The following is a 20,190-nucleotide window of genomic DNA, read 5'->3' on the forward strand; positions in this document are numbered from 1 at the left end:
TGAAGACTTGATACAAGGTTTGCACAAAGAACCTGTATTGAATGCTCCGGACCACAATAATTATTTCATTTTACAGACATACACTTCACACAGGGGAGTAGGAGTTGTCCTCCCTCAATTCAGAATACTAGGGCGCATTCTGATCCTCTTGTAGTCAGTGGCTTTTGCCCTGCCACCATTGGGAAAAGCGCTGAGAAATGGTGCTCTGACACTGTTTGACTTTCAAGGTGCTTTAGGCGTCACTTCTTTTAGACTAAGGTTATGGTTCAGATGTACTATGAACCTCTCAAGGGGAAATGGCGTTTAAGGCTGAAAACCCCAAGCTTCTACATTCACCAATTTCCCTCCAAGAATTGGATTTCACCTTGGAGACAGAGATGTCTCTCGTAGAAATTCAGTCTCCCTTTCCTAAATGTGTTGTGAAGCAAGTGTTTTTCGAACCTCTTTAGACTTTTGGTTTTCCTTCATTACTTTCCATGTACACCTTTTTCAATGAATGACAATAACAGTAACTGATACTTTTACGGACCCTTCCATCATTCTCCTTTTAGCCTATCTTGCTGTGGTCTGGTTAATAGAGAACTATTCGACCTAATAACAAACCCATACAGTGTTATAAACTTTCAAGGCAGCTGCTTGCTTCATCCCAGTACAGATGGTGATATAGTTGAGCAGGATAGTACCTTAAGAGGAAGGTAGGTAGGTAGGAGAGATGGTTACTCAGAGGTCTCAGAACAGGGATTCAACACTCCCAGAACGTCACACATTTTAAGCTTAAATTTTGATCAGTAACATCCCTGCCATTCCTTTCAGTCAGCAGATCGTCTCCACACCCTGTAGGTGTCTGTGGTAACAACAATCTCACAGTAAGAGAATTCTTTTACCATCCATCATCATGTTTCCACAACCAAACCTTTCTATCTGGGCCGCTAGTTGACTTCCAAGACACACTCATATAAGACCAGCACTAAGTCCAGGAATCTGTATTTGTACTCTCTGGCTTTGGATCTAGGCATAAATCCTAGAAGACAAGTGCTGAATGAACAATCTACTGTTCTTTTCTGTGGATTATAAATTCCTGAAAATATGGGGATGAAATGTGGCATTACTATACCCTGTAGTAGACGTCTGCTTCAGACCTCCTCAATTTTGGGCATTCGTCATTGATTCTATTTTGCATTCTTATGTAGTCTTTTTGGAGTGATTTATGTCTGGTGCAGAAAATTGAATCAGATATGTTTAAAGCTGGTGATTACACATAACTCTCTTGATGCAATCCCATATTGTAACTTTATATTATCCTATTTTCCACATCCAGGAAGCCCCCTTGTTGTACCTTGCCATCGTCTAAACAAATGCACGGAGCTATATGCAAATCAGTCTTGACCCCGTTCCCCAAGGGAACAGTCTAGCCCGAACTGCCAACCCAGGTCCTCCCTGGACTGGAAACAAGCATCCTAGGACCGGTTTCAGGGTATCACCCTTCATCAACCAGGCTAGCTTGATTCCAGTGGCATGGGGAGCACGGGACCCACGTCTGGGCATACCCTTCCCACTTGGGGCGACAAATGCAAAAAGAACAAGCGATGGACGGAATGCTGAACAATGTCAAACATTCAACTCCAGTACAGAGATCTGGACCTAAATCCATTGTTTTTTTGCCACCCATGCCGTTCCAGTTTGGACCCAGTTATATGCAAATCAGTCTTGACCCCGTTCCCCATGGGAACAGTCCAGCCCGAACTGCCAAGCCAGGTACTCCCTGGACCGGAATCAAGCATCCTAGGACCGGTTTCAGGGTATCACCCTTCATCAGCTAGGCTAGCTTGAATCCAGTGGTGCAGTGAGCATGAGACCCACATCTGGGCATACCCTTTCCATTTGGGGCAACAAATGCAAAAAGAACAGATGATGGATGGAATGTTGAACAATGCAAACATTCACAATGGATTAAACTCAGATCTTTGTGACTGGGGGTGAATGTTTGTATTGTTCAGCATTCTGTCCATCATCTGTTTTTTTTGCACTGTTAGAAAGTAGGCATTTTCTTGCTTTAACCATTCTGTGGCTCTGCCTCTTTGTGAATTCCGTGTCTGGGTCAGACTGACAGTTGGGCTGTTTGTGTGTATCCTCTAGAGAGTGACACAAAGGGAGCTGGGGTGTAGCCTGCATATTCTGATGAGCCATCTGGACTAGAGTGGAGGGAGAAGTGGTCACTTACACCTGAATGGGCTGTGCCTGCCCTCACATAATGCAATCTCCAACCCCCGGGTGTGTGTCTGGGGCCTGACCTGGGCAAGGCAGGATCCTGTAAACAACAGAGATTTTTCTTTGAAGTTGGGCAACTTTAAAGGCAGAAAGAGTTATAAGTATTGGACCCAAAACCCCAGACTTGAGATTTCTTCAAAATTCACTTCTGGAACCAAGAGGAACCTCTGCCAAGGAAAAGAGCTGAGGAGAAGTGCTGCCCCTCCCTGTGACTGTGCTTTGTTGGGCTATCCAGCAGTTGCTGCTTTTGCCTGAAGACTGGATTTTGTGGTATATTCCTGCTTGGGAAGAAATCTCCAAGGGCTTGGATTGAGCTTGCCCCCTGTTCTGAAATCTCAGGGCCACCAAAGACTTCCTCTGTCAGCACCTGGACTCTCTGCTGAGACTTCTGCCCTGCCAAGTGGTGCCTAGTCCAGTCCCTGGGCCCGTGAAAGGAGAAGCTGGTGAAAAATAAAAAAAAACCAAGTGTACCGACCTCGGACAACCCCGGACTGATGCTGATGCTGGATTCCGTGATGCCACCTGCACCTGAAGCCATGGTCCTCGCTGGAGTGCGATGACCCCGCAGGCCCAACATCGCAGCAGCCCCCCAATGTCCGCAACTCCGTGAGTCCTGAAGTGCCATGTCACAGAAGTCATGACACCCAACTTCGCCGCACCACGCCGTAACCGCCGGATATCGACCCTGCTGGAAGTTTGCAGATCCAGCGCTTTGCACTGACGCCGCCTCACCTCCACCGCTCCGCAGCAAGGATCTGACGCCTCTTTGTGACACCTCTGCTCCGCAGAACCAGAACTGACGCCGCATCTGATCCAGCGACGCCGCGATCCCCGACTCCGTGCACTGGCTAGTTTAATCATTTTCACAAGGCATGTACCTGCAGGTTCGTGTGACTCCGTGACCAGTGCCATTAGCATCAGATTGTTGCGAATGACTCCGTTGCGATGCTGTGATATCACCAATTCGAAGCATTTGTGTTTCTAAGTGCTATACTGAAGTTTAATCTTTTAAATATTCATAACTTGACTTGTGTATGTTGGATTTTTGTCGTTTTGATCTTGTTTTGTTTAGATGAATATTGGCTATTTTTCTCACCTGGTGTTGAGTCATTTTGTAGTGTTTTCACTGTATTACTGTGTGTGTTGGTACAAATACTTTACACAATGTCTCTGTGTTAAGCCGTTCTGCCCGTGCCAAGCTACCAAGGGGGTGAGCAGGGGTTAACCGGGTGTGTTTCTCCTTTGCCCTGACTAGAGTGAGGGTCCTCGCATGGACAGGGGGTAACCTGACTACCAACCAAAGACCCCATTTCTAACACCTAGTCTAACCACAATCACACTAGCAGCCAGGTCGCAGCATTGTCAGAGCTACCTAAGGGGACCAATGGGAAAAAGCAGAGTAGGACCAGTCTTCTCTTTGCATGGCTGAGGAAAATAGCAGTTTTAGACCTGTCAATACTTGGGCTGCATTGCTTTTGTAACAATATCTTTGTTGCTTTCAGATAAAGCCACTGATCCAGAGAACCCAGAAGAAAACTGGGAGAGTATCCAGCGTCTCTGTGACCTTGTTAATGCTGATCCAGAGGGGTGAGCCAAATCAAGACCTAACTTTTATATACTCAAGTTAATTAGTGAAAAAAACAATTCCATGCTCGGTATAGTGAGGTCCGCGACGCAGTGGTGGTATGGGGACCATGGTGTTAGCAGTCACTGAGAATGATGCTGCTAGGTAAGGGGTGTAGTATGTCCTCTTTGAACATCAGTACTCCTTTAACAATGACCACCAGTGTTTACAACAGAGCTAGTCGAGCAAGTGATTTAATTTAGCCAATCACTTGTCTGTTTGAATGAAAACCAAGGCACACGTTCATAGTCAAATTAAAGTCAATGTCATCATATATTGTGTTTTTCTGTTCAGTCTTTTATTTATTCCACGCTTATAGTGCTTGCTTCTGACATACAATCCACGTTCCTCACAATTGTTGTCAACGCTCAGCTCCTTAGTCAAAACAATTGGCGTCCCCGTTCAGGCATGTACGCAACCATATCTATATTGACTAAGGAGCTGAACACAGAATATGGTGAAACGAAGGTGACAACATACGTGTTCTTGGCTCAATAAGGACTAATGATTACAGAAGATAATTTGAGTAGGCAACCCTGACGAAGTCACAGCGATTATACTTGCATGATGAAACACATGTTGGCTGGAACGGTGGACTGTATGTCAAAATCAAGCACTACATACAAGCGGAACAGAAAAACATGTTATATGATAACATTGACTTTAATTTGTATTTGAACGTGTGCCTTGGTTTTCAATCACATAGTTAACCCCTTTCCAGGGAAAATTAGGGGGAGTAGGTTGGATCTCCCCTTCCAGGAGCACCTTATATATACAGTCTGTGCTTATGATTTTGGTGGGAAATAATGAGTGCCATCACCTACAAAACACCCATCTATTTGTTTCAATCACTTATCTGTGTCCACAGTTGGTTAAGCCCATAGGCCTTGTCACAAAGTCTGAGGTAACGCACATTTGTACCCTGAGGTCTATGATATCAGATATCTTGTGATATCCAGTGTATCACACACGCTCATTCCATGAGGTCCAACAGAGCAGATATGAGCGCAAAATATGAGGTATTGGCCATGCATGTCCCATGAGGTTCCGAGGTATCAGACGTGTGCTAGAAATTTCTCAATATCATACATGTCCAATGGGATGTGACCAATCAGGAACATCTCATATGTCCTGCTGTGTCCTATGCCACGATGAATGAAGTACTAGATATATAAACACCATGATGATGGCTATATTACAGGTGTGCACCACAAGGTCTGAGTTACCAAACATATTTTAGAATAAGATCTGAGGTATTGGGTAGATGTGAGCTGCAAAGATTCAGGTATCGACATTTGTCTGCCACATAGTTTGATAAATCAGACACGTGTCACCAAGTCTGAGGTACAAATAATCACTATGCAGTTTGAGGTATCTCTAGTGTTTTTCTTGTTTTCTATTTACGTTTGTGTAGCATATTTTTTATCTTATTTATGTTTGGTAAAACCTAAGGTGCACAATTCATCAATGCCTACTAGTGAATTTTGTGGGTATTGTGCAAAAATACCTTATGTCACTGGACACATATATTGTGTAGTGCTAGCAATTAGTACACATAAGTGTTTAAGATCCTAGACACAGATGACAATATCACCTCTCTACCTTTACTGCAGCCCGCTGATTGCTACTAGAATCCTGGCACATAAGATCCAGTCACCACAGGAACCAGAAGCTCTCCGAGCCTTGACGGTAAGATCCTCTCATTGTTAATTTCATAACAAGTGCCTCAGCCTTTTCTTTACATTAAAGCATTCGTGACGGAGGCATCACTCTTCCATCCACCCTCTGACATCACCCTGAGCATCATCAATCTGTGACCTTGCCAAGGGGTGGCATCAGCCTCTCATCCATCCATATGGTGGCATCACCCTTTTCCCCACCTAGGGGATAGCATCAACACCTAGTCTATCTGTGGCAGCACAACTTTCCAAACCATCCATTTGTTGCCATAACCCTCTATCCTGTCCATAGTGTGTCACTATGTGACTCATTGGAGGATGCCACCCTCATTGCAGTAGTAGAAGTAGATAGAGCTTTGCACCTAAAACCATGTGTTATTTGGATTACTTGTAGCCACGTTTCCAGCACAAACACATTTTGGTAAGTAAATAAATAAATGCTCTTCAACGGTTTACATCACTTTTGGTGACTTTGCACCAGGCTTAGGGCTTCATTACGAGGCTGTCGGTCAGACCGTCAGGGTTCTGCCGTCTCCGCAGGGGTCGGTGATCCCGATGGGTTGACGGTGGGTGCAGATCGGAATCAACCAGGGAGGCGCTGCATGCAGCGTTGCTCTGCTGATTATGGCCTGATTCTCCTCCAGCCTTTTTATGGTGGATTTACCTGTGCAGACAGTGAAAAATGCGACGGTGCTAGTGCACCCTGCAGGCGACCGCATTGCCGCCGGCTCGATTACGAGCCAGAGACAGTGTTGTTGCCACTTTCCCGCCACCTCGGTTTCGGCCCGTCAGCCTACTGGGAAACTCTTAATGGGTCCGGTGGGGAGGTAACCAGTGTGGCGGCAACCTTCCCGTCGGGAGTTTGCCAAACTCCTAATGAGGCCCTAAGTGTGTTACGACTTCTCACCTCTGGATACAGGTTTGGAGAATACACCCGGTCTTCTACAGGTTCTGGATAATCCCAGATAGGGGCGACCCTTTCTAGTAGCCACGGTGCCGCTTGACAGGAAACGCCAAAGCAGACCGTACCATCCAGAAGGAGTCCCAGAGGGAAGAAACCCCAAGCACTGGGATAAAACCTCAAACAGGAACTCCTGAAAAAGAAGAAGAAAAAACAGGGCTTGACAACAGGAACAAATATAGGCAAAAATACTTCAAGGCAAAAATGCAGGAACGAAGAACAGGAGCAAAGAGCACAACCAAAAGGAAGTGTTTGCAACGCAAGGTAGAGCAAGATTGACTGGCTTATATACTGAAAAAGGGGAAGTGACATCACAGGAAAGGGAAGGAACACCACCTTGAATTGGGCAAAGCCCATAGACAAGAATAGGAAAAAGAAAGCAGTATATAAGAAAAGAGAGCATGCTGGGAATACAAACAGGAAGAAGACAAAATGGACACAAGCATGGACATGAAGAAGACAAGGGCAAGAAGGAAAAAGACCAGAGAAAAACCACCACCAACAGAAAAGAAGAAAAATGTCTTACAGGTAAGGGTAACGCGACCGGCAGCGAAATACACGCTTCCCAGGATGCGCTACCACTGAAACCAAAAAACGCGGGGAATGGCGCTCCGAATGTCGGCAGCGCATTCCTGCTGCGGAGGCAGAGAGAGAGACGCCGCGTCAAGGTGCGGCGTTACAAAGTGTTGATAAATCTGCCCCTTTATGTTTAGTGGGTGTTCTTAATTTTGCATATGATATTTTGTTTTATACTTCTCATTTTATGATATTTTAAATATTGTTTAGCTATTTTTAGTCGTAACAATAAAAAATAAATACTATTGAACAATTATTCATAGACGTTGTGAAGTACTTTTTGCAGTTGATTTCCATTGTTTTCACTTACATGTTCATGTTATCTTTCTCTTCCTCTGCTGATGAGATAAATAAGTCGATTCAATCCTATTTGAGTTGAAATGAATCAAAAACAGGTATGGAGCATATTGTATCTTGCTTCTTGGAGTAAACAACAGCATTTGATTATAGCATCGTGTGACTGGTAACTAGTCCTGGGAACTGGGATGACATCTTCAGTTTTCACAAACATCAGTGTTGAAATTTGTACTTTAACCTTCTTCTACAAAAATCCTTGATTGATAACCACTCTAGAGACAAGAAACAGTTTCTTTCAAAACATAGCCTGAACTTACAGCGAAGGCGTAATGTCCGACCATAACACCAGGCAACTTGTCAACTGTCCAGTTGAAGATGGTTAAATGTGTCATACATTCCATAGCTACAAGAAGGTCCATCCATTCTAGGAGCTTGCTCACCTGTGATGAGTTTGCCTTCTATTTAATTTCCAGCTGGGCTTTTCAGCCATAGTCACCTGTGGCAAAATCCACAGATCCAGGAATGTCAGTGCTTGTCTTCCTCTACTTACACCTCTCATGTTTGAATGCGGCATGCATAACCAGTTAAATTCCTTTTGCTGCCCCAGTGAACTCTGCCTCTAACTCATGAGTCTTATTCCTCTCATAGGTGTTGGAGACTTGCATCAATAATTGTGGGAACTCTTTCCATCAAGAAATTGCGAAGTTCAGATTCCTAAATGAATTGATTAAAGTTATATCACCGAAGGTAAGATTTGTAGATTTGGGACGAATGGATTTCAGAGTGGTTGAGGAGATAAGGGAGAAAACAAAGTGGTAGAAGATTATGGGCCTCATTATGATCTCGGCGGTCAAAACCCCCAAGATCCGTGCTGGCGGTCAATAGAAGACCGCCAGCGCGACTACCCCCCTCCCCCCCAGCCGTATAATTTTTCCGCCCGCCGGCCCAGCGGGGAAGAGGCTCCGTAACATTGACAGCAGCTCCAAATGGAGCCGCCGCCAATGTTGGTGTGCGGCGGGTGCAGATGCACCCATCGCGCAGAGACCTGCGTGATGGGGCACTGCACGGGGGCCCCATATCGCCCCAAGATACCCATTCCGCCAGCCTTTCCTTGGCAGTGTGAACCGCAGGGAAAAGGCTGGCGGAATGGGTATCATTATCCGGAGGGCAGCTCTGCTTGCAGCGCTCCCCTGTCGGATAGGAATACACCGCCCCGCCAGCATTACCGTTGGTGGTGTTCATACCTGCTGTGGTCAGGCGTGGAAGTAGGGGTACAGCAGAGCAGTCGGCTAACCCTTCCTTATTAGGTCCTCTGTTGCCATGCTCTTGCATCTCTCCCCTGATGACTGGGTTCTGTCGCGAGAGACCCTTTGAGCCTGCTACTCCTGCATTAGATGTAAAAAGAACAGCAACGCTAACTTATCCTTTCAGCAATGCTGACTCACCGTATCAGCGCTGATAATTCAGCCCATTTGTAGAGCTGGCTGAAGATTTGAGAACTATTCACTCACTGTATTAAAACAAGCATTTGCAATGCAATGGGTCTCGCATTTGCTCCAGTTAGAGCTATTGGTGTTGTAAATTCCTAACTGGAGTTTTCTAGCCACATAAATTGAAAATGAAAAGTAAAACTGTTGACATAAGCAAGCCGATTCAAAGCTCCATGTCTGCCATGAGCGCGAAGGAGAGACACAAAAGGAAAAAGAAGTTCACTCACAGTCAAGCATATTGGCAATCGTGCAGTTATCCATGTAACAGGGTCATCTACAAGGCGGTAACAAAACCTACCCAAGGAGGGACAAACATAAAGCTTTTAACAATTATAACAAAGGATTTTTGAAAGGCAAACCAACGAACGTGTGAAAGTAATGGGCGTGAGGTGGGCATGGTTAAAAGCCCACAATACTAACAACAGGTCAAAGCGCTTGCACACTCGGCCTAAAAATACTGACTCACTGATTCAACACTGCTAACTCATCCTTTGAGCAGTACTGAATCACGTATCAGCCCTGCTGACTCACAGATTCTGCACCCATGACTCATCCTGTTAGCAGTACTCAGGCACCGCATCACAGTGCTGACTCATCCTGTTAGCAGGACTGAGTGCCAGCAGTTCATTCTTGTCATTAAAGATGTCTAAAACCTTGTTACACCATTCTTGGCAAAATAATATAACAGAAGGCCCACAATGCAAAATCAAACAGCATTTTTTTAACTTTATTAATGTCATCCTTACTTTTAGTCCTTGGTCTTTCTTTTAGCTTTGGTGACCCAGAACTGAGCCAATAATTCTGGCATTTCTACCCAGTTTCGCCACCCGGTCTACCAGTCGTCTGTTGGCTGTGCAACATTACCAAGCTCCATTCCTCTGAAATGTTCACAGCACTCAAAAGAATTACATAAATAATAAGTAACTCTATAATTAACACATACATTAATAATAGCCACACACATACAAATACAATGATAAACATACACACCAATAAGTGAATACAAGGTAGACAAATAAACAAATTAAAAAACACGTTAACTAAATAATAACAATCAAATGTACCCGTTAACAAATAATAATCACATATATACATAAATAAATGAGCAAATAGACGCATTTACACAAAAAATGCAATAATAGATAAATAACAAACAAATCTAAATATGAATAAACAAATATAAGACTATAAACTATGATTATTTAAAAAAAATGAGGCTATTCCTTATCTTCATGAGTCTCCTGAGCCTTTGTAGACTTTAGAGATGGCCTCTGTTTAGTTAATCATGTAGTTATTTATTTATTGGTGGGGTGATTTGTTTATGTGGCTGACTGAGCACCAGTAACTCATCTTATGGTTACTTCAGGAAGCTGCGTGGATTGCATAGCTGGAGTAATGAAATCTTTCTGGTTGATGGTGTGGATGTCCAGTTTGTTGACATATGTTTGAGGCTTGAGATGCACGGTGACTTCATACACAGGATGGTCCCATAAGGAAACGATTGTCTCATCATGTGGGCTTGGGGAGTTATTCACAGGCTTGAAGGCTTCTTTAACTGTGGTCCAACAATTCACTTATGGAAGCATTGAAAGTATCCAGTGAAGTGCTTGTCTTTTGAGATGAGGAGGATATATTCACTAGAGGTGATATGTTGATGTGAATCAAAATGGATGTCTGCTTCCAGCGTTGGTGGTGCTGAGCCCCACCAGCCATAAGGAGAAGTCTGCAGGAGGCGCTACACTGAATGAGGTTGTTTGCCTAGATTAATTAAAGCTCTAGTTCTGCCTCGACAAGATTACTGTCAATATTACTTCTGTACTCAACCGTTTCTCCTTCAGTTTCTAGGCTCATGGTCTGCACACAATGTGAAGGAACGAATCATAGAGATTCTCTACAGCTGGACGGTTTGGTTTCCGGAAGAATCTAAAATCCAGACTGCGTATCGAACGCTGAAGAAAAATGGTCAGTTTTCATACTTTCACCATTGCGTACCATTTAAATATATAGGTTTGGTTTGGTTTAAAACATAAAACCAAAAAACCTACAAGAACATCAAAATCCATTAAGATTATCCAACACCATTTTGAGAAATGACAAAGGGAACAGTGCCAGGGCACACACTCGGGTGACAAGCCGCGCTTTACAAATACTTCTTGATTGATTGAACAGTACTTTTTTCACTTTAATCAAATAGCTTAAACGGAGCCCTGTTGTAGGCTCCAATTAAGCATCATCCCAGTGGTTTCCTGCTCGACCAAATAAAATTCACCCAACCAGAGTCTTGTAGGAGACCTCAATCCAAGCACTGCTGACAGCAATAATGGAGGATAACTAAAAATGAATAATAATAATAATAAAAGGCGAAGAATCTCCGGGCGAAATAAATAACAAAGACTACACGTAAAGTAACATCAATGCACATACCACAAGAGGATCGAATTCCGCTATTAAGGCAGGTTCCCTGGTCTCTCCCTCAGATACCTTTTAAAGCAAAGCTCTAGACAGTGCCTACCTCTGCCTTCCAGTATGAATGAAAACATATTGTCAATATGATTATTAGATTCACTATCTTCGGTTTTAGTCAGAGTTAAGACAGAAATCCCTCTTTCACCATACCTATGTAGTTATTTATTTTTATATAGCGCAAACCTAGCTGGGTAGCAATAGAGGACTGTACATTAACAAGGGTGTTATGACACGATACCAGAGGGTGTAGATTAGTCAATAATTTGCACATTCGAACTGCAAACTGGCATTACGTTATCCTTATTTTCAATTGAATTAGAATCCATATGTTTACTCTTTTAGACTCGGGGAGATTTTCAGTTGTGCTACTATTAGAGTCCATGTCCCTGGCTTCCAAAGTTGGCAGCTTATCTATTGGACAACATCAGAACATCATAGGAGAGCTGCAAAATCACAAAATCTCAGGCAGAAATAAAAAGCATTGGCAAAATCAATAGGTCTTGACTTTGAGACCTTTTAGCGCTGCAAATGCTATTTGCAGATGTTGTACAGCGATGGCAAAACTGCAGATTTTGTATAGCATAAACAAAAGGAAAAAAGAAGACGCAAGGACGCAACTACTCCATTTTGTAGGCATGGCTCGGTCATTTTGTAGGTGTGGTGCATGGGTGTGACACAGCCATCATTTTTTAAAACATTAGCCGATCCGAGATGTGTCGCTGAATACAAAATATGAATCTGAAGTAGTGCAAAAGATCGTTTATTTATAAAGCAAAAGAGCTGACATTGATATTCTGACCGGCCCTCCAAAAAAAGCTACAATTAAAAAAGAAATAGGACCGTGGGGAGGGGGGCAGCGGGCAACCGAGGAGTGGGTTGGGCTAGTCAGTGGGGGAAGGAAGGCAAAAGAAGCACATGAGGAAGGGAACATCAAGAGGGGCAAGGGGAAACCTACACGATGGAGAAACACAACTCAGGCAAGGGGAGGAGCACACGGGCGGGATCACTTATTGCACCTATCAAAAGGATGAAACGCAGTACGATATCTCCATATTCAAGCTCAAAGGATGGTAGTCTGCAGTTGCTGCCGGCATTGGTTCATGATTTGACTAATCCAGTGCTCTCTTTCTTGGTGAATTTCTCATTCATAGTCTTCCAATTATCCAAAACCTGTCAGCCGAGAATGGTAAATCAAACACTCATATTTAGCGGAACGTCACATATCCTTCTAAATCGTTATTGGCGACCCAACCATTCAAGAACCTCTTTGAAAGGTTCTGTGACTGGTCCATTACTCCATATATTAAAAGTCCATTGACTTGTTGAATTACAGTCATCTGAACGATTGTCAGAAATAATAAAGCGGAAATAAACAAAATAAACAAGATATGCCATTGGACAGCATTTATTGTAGTTGGGTTTAATTTAAACACCTGCAATAGTGAGAAGACATTTTTTTCTGGTAAACACCTGCTTGGCTTGATTGTGATTTGTTTGGTATTCCTATTTTCATTTACCTTCTTTGACGACTGAGATTGCGACTCTAATGCGCTGATGACTCTAGTAAGACACACAGGTCATGAAGGGAGGAAAAAGCAATACTTTAGAATCATTTCAGCCGAGATATCAGTAGTTCTGGTGCAAGAAGACGGAGTTGACCTTTCATGCCATCTTCCACCGTCCGTGGTGCTACTCCTTGGCTGAAGCTTGGTCTGTCGCGACAGATGCTTCCTCAGCTTGGAGGCCATTGAATCCACAGTAGCTGGAAGACCATGCCCGTGTCTCACTCAACTCTAATAAGACAAAAAAACAAAAGGGATGGATAGTGGTTTTTGGCTTTAGAATTTACCGGTTGGGTGCCCCAGCCCTTCTGGCGAAACAGATACATTTCACTGAAGTAGGGACGTGGAACAGGGATGTGGAAATAGGAAATCCGCTCCTGGCCCCCCGCTTGCAGCCTTTCCCCTGCAGGTTAATGTAAGTGGACAGGGATGGATAGTGGTTTTTGGCCTCAGAATTTTTAGAATCTACCAGTTGGGTGCCCCTGCCCTTCTGGCAAAATGGATACATTTCATTGAAGTAGGGACGTGGAACAAGGTTGTGGAAATAGGAAATCCGCTCCTGGCCCCCCGCTTGCAGCCTTTCCCCTGCAGGTTAATGTAAGCGGACAGGACTATGATTCCCAGTATTATAAAAACGTGTGTTTCAGAAAACCAGATTTTTTACCTTCTCTAGAACTCCCAGCCGTGGCCCATGTCTGTGGCATCCATATGCACTAAGAATCCCAGGGATGATCTATTCCTTTGTTACTTCGGCAGAGGCCTGGGTAGTGCGGATGACCAGGAGCTGTGCAGTTATTTTTTGTGCTTGAAAAGTGCTCAGCAATAAAAATAGGATTTTATTTTTCAAGCGTGGCGACTGCAGGGATTGGAAAATGAAGTTGAAAGAAAATCTGCCGAGAAAGAAAGGAGGCAGCGTGTGCAGTGCTGCTGAAGGGGAAGAGAGAAGAGAAAGGGAGGGAGTTCCAGAGCTCCAGAGGAAGGAGGTGAAGCGGGAGCTAAGGGAGAGACTGACAGACAGAGCTATAAATGAAACAATACCAGGAGATGGCCGGAGGCGGCGCAGCACCACAACCGAGCCGAGGACTGTGGTGGAGGTCAAATGGGATGCGGAATAGCTTGGGGAGCCTAACCCCCTGTGGACCCACTGTGGGAGGGGGCGCAGGATGTAAGGTTTACTGCTGGACAGATTTAAACAGGTGCAGACTGGCAAAGGAAACAGGAAGAAGAAATACAGCTGAGGAATGACAGAGGCAGACAGGGAGAGAGCAAGAGAGACAGGGGCAGGTAGAATGAGAGAAGCACAGCAAAGAGTGAGACACTGAGAGAGAAAGGTAACTAGCAGAGGAGACAGCGTGAGAGCGCTGGGCATAGAGAGGAGGTACCAGGGTAAGTAAGAACCAGAATTAATAAAGAAAGAAGGAGTAGGGTGTGTGCCTATTTCTGGTGTGCTCCTGGTGCAAAAACAAAAGTATTGTGTTCATAGATCTTTTCCTTTTTTCTATTTCTTCTGATTTTAGGCATTATTAAAAAAGACCCCAAGTTACCCAGAGACAAGTTGTTACCACCACCGTCACCACGGCCGAAGGATTCCATTTTTGATGATGAAGAGAAGTCTCAGGTGACTGTGTGGCAGCTCCTCATATGTCTTTCAAGGCCTGATTCCACTCATGCTTGCTATTAGATGTATTCCTGCTCTTGTGGGTACTCACTGCTTGGACACGTTTGCCATGTGTCTAGATGATAAGAGGACACCCTATGTCTAGTTACAGGCTTCATTTTTACAGAACATTGATTTGTGGTGTGTTAATCCATTTGGTTCTACGAAAGCAGAGACTACAAATACCAGAAAGGACCACTATCTTAAGTAATTGTCCAAAAATGGATGCACCATGAACCCTAGACTATCTCAAGCCAAATTTGCATCCTGTTTCCATGTATGATCATAGGCAGGCTTAATATGAGCCGGTAGAGGCCGGTGGAGCCCCCGGCACTCATTTTGGAGGCCAGAACTTATTTTTCCTCATCAGACTTTCAACCCGAGCTGAGAAAAACACACAAATGGGAGAAAACACACAAATGGGAGAAGGGGGAAGAGGAGGAGCAGAAAAACCCTCATAAGGGGAGACAGCAGGAACCTGCAAGAGTGAGTTCAAGTGGCAGGGAGTGTATGATGGTGGATTAAAGAGGAATGAGGTGGATTCAAGACAATGCCCCCTTGTTATTGATGGTTCCAGTTTTTAATTGCAAAGAGCAGCAGTTTGAGCACCGGCACTAATTACTTTACAAATTAAGCACTGACCATAGGTGTGCCTCCTCACGGAGGCATACCGTGTATGTGCCTCCTTTTTATCTTCCTTCTCCCTGCCCTAAACAACCGCCTTGTTTGCATGCAGCTGCACCCCCTCTCATGACTGCCTCATTATGCTTCCACATCTATAGAGGTCTTTTATGTGGGCTTGTATAGCACAAACCTAACTACAAACCAACAGAGAGATTCACAAAAGTCAGCCAGGAGGGGATGTATTCTGTAAGAAAATATGGTAGGTAGGTCTGGAGGCACTAAGCTGGAGGTAGAATGCATCATGGCAGTCAGTGCTGGGTGATAGTTATTGCATCTTAATATTGACTCCAGAACATTGTGCTTCCAATATTTTGTGGACAAATATCTTCAAGGTATGCAGAGGTGGAGTTAACAGTAAATCTGTACTTACCTATATGCACTTACCTTCTCAATATTTTGGTCCTTGATATTTTGGCCACGATATTTTGGTAGTATAGTGTTTCTGGGCAATATGAGGGTGGGAGGTCTGTGGGTGAAACAGCAGCTGGTGGCAGTGGGTAGGCCACAAGGTAGGGAAGATGGGCTGTGTAGAGTGATGAATATGCAGAGGATTCAAGGGGTACTTCTCTGATGAAGCCTAGATGCTGCTTGAAGAGTGAGGTTTTGAAGCCTTTCAGATCACAAAGACATACAATTCATGTGAGGTCTGTAGTCTTGGGGAATATAGATGTCGCAGGGCATTACCTTATATGACTCACTTTAGGCACTTGACTCTCTTGGCGTGGCAAATGTGAGTAGTCAAGGCTTACTCCTAGAAGTGGAGGGGTTTGGAAACTCAGATTGTTTTGTAACACAGCAGATATCAGCTAATAAATGTAAGGTCCAGTCAGGACAAAAAAGACTAATTAAAGGGAAATCATTTACGTACAAACAACAGAAAGGCTTTGCACCTCTTGGGCCAGATACTGAACCCCACCCTTGATCTGGACTGGCCCTAGGTCTGATGATGCCTTGGTGCAGGACCTGTGTACCCAAGGGGACTGATCTGCCTGAAAAGAGAATGTACACTGTGCCTGTCAGGGGGGAGTGATGCTAATGTTCTGATTCCCCACCGCACAGCCAGGCCACAACTACAATACCCACTTCTCAGAATTAGTGTATTATCTTTCATTCCCAATCCAGCGCCAGGTTCTAAAGGCTAAGCCTATGGTCTAAGATCAGAATTACCTGTCACAGACCTAAGAGTTTATACTCTGATGCCAGCTGTCAAGAGTCAGGAACCATCCTCTCCTATTCTGCATCACGTATAGAGGTGCAAGCCCTACTATTAGTCCAGGACCACGTGCCAACTCCTAATCCTAGGCCAGCGTGCCTATTCCCCATCACAGACTTTGGGTCCTTTTTCTGATTCTTTTTTTCAAAAGTGTGTCAGCATGTATTTAAAATACACTGGGCCCCATTACATGTTGGGGGGATCAGTACCATTCCATTGCCCAGCGCCATCTTGTATTGCCTCCCTCCCGTTTACCACGTGCTTAGAGCGCCTGCAATTGTGATTGGCCCATGTGTGTGTTCGTCTAGGTTTTTGATTATGTGTTCAGTCAGGGGGTTCCGGCTATTCGCAGGCAGACATTGATCCAAAGATGTTAGTGTTTGATGATTACGTCCTGTACTGAAGTGCTGCAAATCTTTTTTTTCAGCTCTTGGCGAGACTTCTGAAGAGTAACCACCCCGAAGACCTGAAGGCAGCAAATAGGCTGATCAAGACTCTAATAAAGGAGGTAAAATCTAGTGGGGAAGGGGACTGCTGAGAGTGGAAGGAGCAAATGGCACAGAAAAGGGGAATCAGAACAAGAGCCTGATAAAGAGAACTAGGAAGAGAAACCTGCAGAGTATGGGGCGAGATGTCCATAGGAAGGGTGAGGCAAGAAAAGAAGCCTGCATGCAGTGAGAGGAGAGAGGGCCAGGGGACGGTGAGATAGAAAGAGGGATATGCTGGAGTGATAAGAGATATGACATATGATATATATATTAAGAGCCAGAAAGAGACTCTCCATCCAGTGAGACGAGAGATGACCCCAGGAAGGGGGCGGTTGGTGGGGGCAAGAAAAATAGACCTGCGCTTAATGAGAAGTGTGTGTGCCTCAGGAATGGAGTGTCTGGAAAAGTGACCCAAGCGCAGTGAGAGAAGAGATGTCCACAAGAAGGGTGGGCAGAAATATACACCCAAATTCCATGGGGTGGGGTGGGGGTTGCAAAAGGAAGAACAAGCAAGGAAAAAGAATTCAGTGAAAAGAGGGCCACAGGAAGGATGAGCCAGAAAGACTCACATGGTCTGCCTTGGTCAACTAGGCAGAAGAAAGAGAGAACTGAGAGATGATGTGCGTGAAATGAGGTCAGAGAGCTAAGGCAGGAGTCAAGTAAATTGGTTGGTTCGCACAGAGGACAGATTTGCAGAGAGTTAGGTTACAGGATGGCCCAGAACCATCAGTAATTGTGACTCATAGAGGGTCATGGATGGGAGATTCAGATATGGGGCCAGAAAGGGCAAATCGCAAGAAGCGAGGTGAGAGGTCTGCACCTGTGCAGGAGTTGGGGGACCACTGTTAATGATGAGGTACAATAATGTCTTGCTCAAGCTGGGAAATGTGTAGGTGAGGCCTGTGCTTTCAGTGCCTTTGTAAGCTGTTCCTGCAGGCGCTGGGGCTGCATCTACTTCCACATCCTGTGCACTTCTAATTTCAGCATGACTGTGATGTGTACAGGGAATAAAGGATAACGGCTTGCCCATCACACCCAGGTTTTTACTCTTTTTTTAAACTAACAAAACTATTTTTTATATGAGTGTTATTACAAAGTGGCATGATCATCAGAGTAGTCTTGTCTCTAAAATCTTTATCTCACTGTGCCATCCTAAAGTTGTATACTGTTTAATAGCAGGTTGACCCTAGGTGTTAATACCAACCCTCTATCGCCCTGATATCCATGGGTAAAATACTTTCCTATAAGTTAATGTTTCAATTTTTAGTTCTCATTCGTGAATGAGCACTTTCATGTACAAAACCAAGGCACTTCTGCTCAGTAACTCGCCTGAGCCATAAATTAAAATCACACCTTCTGTTACTGCTTGATGTAACAAAGAGATCGCTTGATATCCATTCCCTGGCTCAAATTCAGTGAAAGGTCTCTAAACTTTTTTGTCATTGGCTAGGTCTTCCTCAAGGAAAGGATTTGAATAACCATAGTCAGGACTTCCATGCTGCTCTGCTCCACATAGGTCTGGCAATGATGCAGTGTGACTGCTTGATCTCCTGCCTGAGGAAATCTTCTCTTCTCTTCTCTTCTCTTGATAAGCTCTCAGCTTATGGCCGTGGCGCGTGCTGCACACATGGAGCTGATGAGTGATGAAGCTTCCTCCGCTGCGCTCCTTCGCCACCCTGGTGATGCATCCACCTTCTTGACCTGTGGTGGTTGCACGCATACCTTTTTGCAGGGCTTTGCAGGTATTAACCTGGGCAGGCTGCAGGAGTGCTGATTTCTCTCTGCCTTCACAGGAACAGGAGAAGAACGAGAAGCACTCCAGACGGGTGGCTGCCATCAACGACGTGCAGAGCCAGACAACGCTGCTGGCCGAGAAGCTCAGCAAGTACCAGAAGGGATGCGTCTCGCCAGGCGACCGCCAAGAAATGCAGGTAAAGAAGAAAAGTGTGCTTGTGTCTGGTAGTGGTAAGTGACAACACATCCCTCTGCTAGCATCACCACTGCCAGCAAGGTCTCACATCCTTACGCAGCCTTTCCTACTACTTCAGGTGCTGTTCTAGAGCAGATGATTCACGGTATGTTCCTGTCCAGATAGCATGTGTTTAGGGACTTTTTGTTGTGGGCTGCTTGGTTGTGTTCTTCAGTTGGATATAGTACGCTGCTGGTGATTCTCTGCTGTGAAGCTTGGAGCTATGCTGTGTAGCGTTGTGTCGCTAGTGGCTAGTGGCTACAGCAAAGTGACAGTACTGTGGGAAAGAAAGAGAGAGAGAATGTGAGAGAGGAGAGAGTGTGTGTGAGAGACACAATGTGTGTGTGTGTGTGAGAGACAGTGAAATAGAGAGAGTGTGTGAGAGAGAGATCAGTTTGAGACTCACTACTGAGCCTCTCCTAGACCTGCATCTTTCTTGCCTTTTTGGACCTAAGGACCTGTACTAACAAGGATATGTTGTCCTCTCCCTGACCAGAACCTGTATGAGCGCTGTGAGAAGCTGCGGCCCACCCTCTTCCGTCTGGCAAGTGACACGCTTGATAATGATGAGGCTTTGGGTATGTCATGCACACCAACTTTTAATTTTACCCATAAATCCCACTTTTTGGAAGTCAGGCAAAATGTGCGCTTAATTCCTTGCGAACTGCCTGTTGAGGGACATTTCTTGGTGGGTTGTGTGGTAAGTCGCTCACCATGACACTGATCCTAAACGAGAGGTCTTTATCTTATCTATTTTCGTATTTCTTTTCCCCATTTAAAAAATTGAGATTTCAGCTCTGAGGGGGGCCTACCTGTGGTAAAGTCAGACATCACATGATAGATGTGGGGACAGGGGAGACCGTGCGGCTAATGTTCAGGGTTATCTGTCTCTCTCAAGCGCAAGGCTAAATATGGCCTGGACATGTACCACTGGAGGCGTTGGCTGTCAGTGAATGCGTGGAACAGCCTTTATTAGCTCCATTTTCCCTTCCCCTTGACTCAGGTGATGCAGCCTACCTCGGCCATCTTTGGAGAGGTCGCGCTTCTAGTTGCACGCGCTGCAGACTCATCCCTGTGTTTTCGCGGAGGAGTAGAGCTCTGGAGCACTGGCACAAACTGTCTGTTAGTGGGTTGCCTCTGACGTCACAAGAATCGGAAGCCTGGGATTGGTTTAATCGGATTTGATGCACAATGGAAACAATAGATAAGTCCCTTCCATCATGCTGTGCTCAGTACCGGCGTCTGGAAGTAAAGTA

At 44.8% G+C, this 20,190-nt stretch overlaps 1 protein-coding gene across 1 annotated transcript in view; it reads left to right on the top strand.

The window, feature by feature from the left end:
- The window catches only part of GGA2 (golgi associated, gamma adaptin ear containing, ARF binding protein 2), a 65,443-nt gene that overhangs the window by 13,597 nt on the left and 31,656 nt on the right, over positions 1 to 20,190 (top strand). The window contains exons 2-9 of the mRNA XM_069209669.1: positions 3,771 to 3,855; positions 5,506 to 5,581; positions 8,054 to 8,152; positions 10,734 to 10,857; positions 14,441 to 14,541; positions 16,905 to 16,985; positions 18,759 to 18,896; positions 19,431 to 19,512. Of these exons, the coding sequence (XP_069065770.1) occupies positions 3,771 to 3,855; positions 5,506 to 5,581; positions 8,054 to 8,152; positions 10,734 to 10,857; positions 14,441 to 14,541; positions 16,905 to 16,985; positions 18,759 to 18,896; positions 19,431 to 19,512 (786 nt within the window). The remainder of the gene's footprint in view (positions 1 to 3,770; positions 3,856 to 5,505; positions 5,582 to 8,053; positions 8,153 to 10,733; positions 10,858 to 14,440; positions 14,542 to 16,904; positions 16,986 to 18,758; positions 18,897 to 19,430; positions 19,513 to 20,190) is intronic.

Source organism: Pleurodeles waltl, chromosome 10, assembly GCF_031143425.1.
Source record: "Pleurodeles waltl isolate 20211129_DDA chromosome 10, aPleWal1.hap1.20221129, whole genome shotgun sequence".
Taxonomy (NCBI): Eukaryota; Metazoa; Chordata; class Amphibia; order Caudata; family Salamandridae; genus Pleurodeles; species Pleurodeles waltl.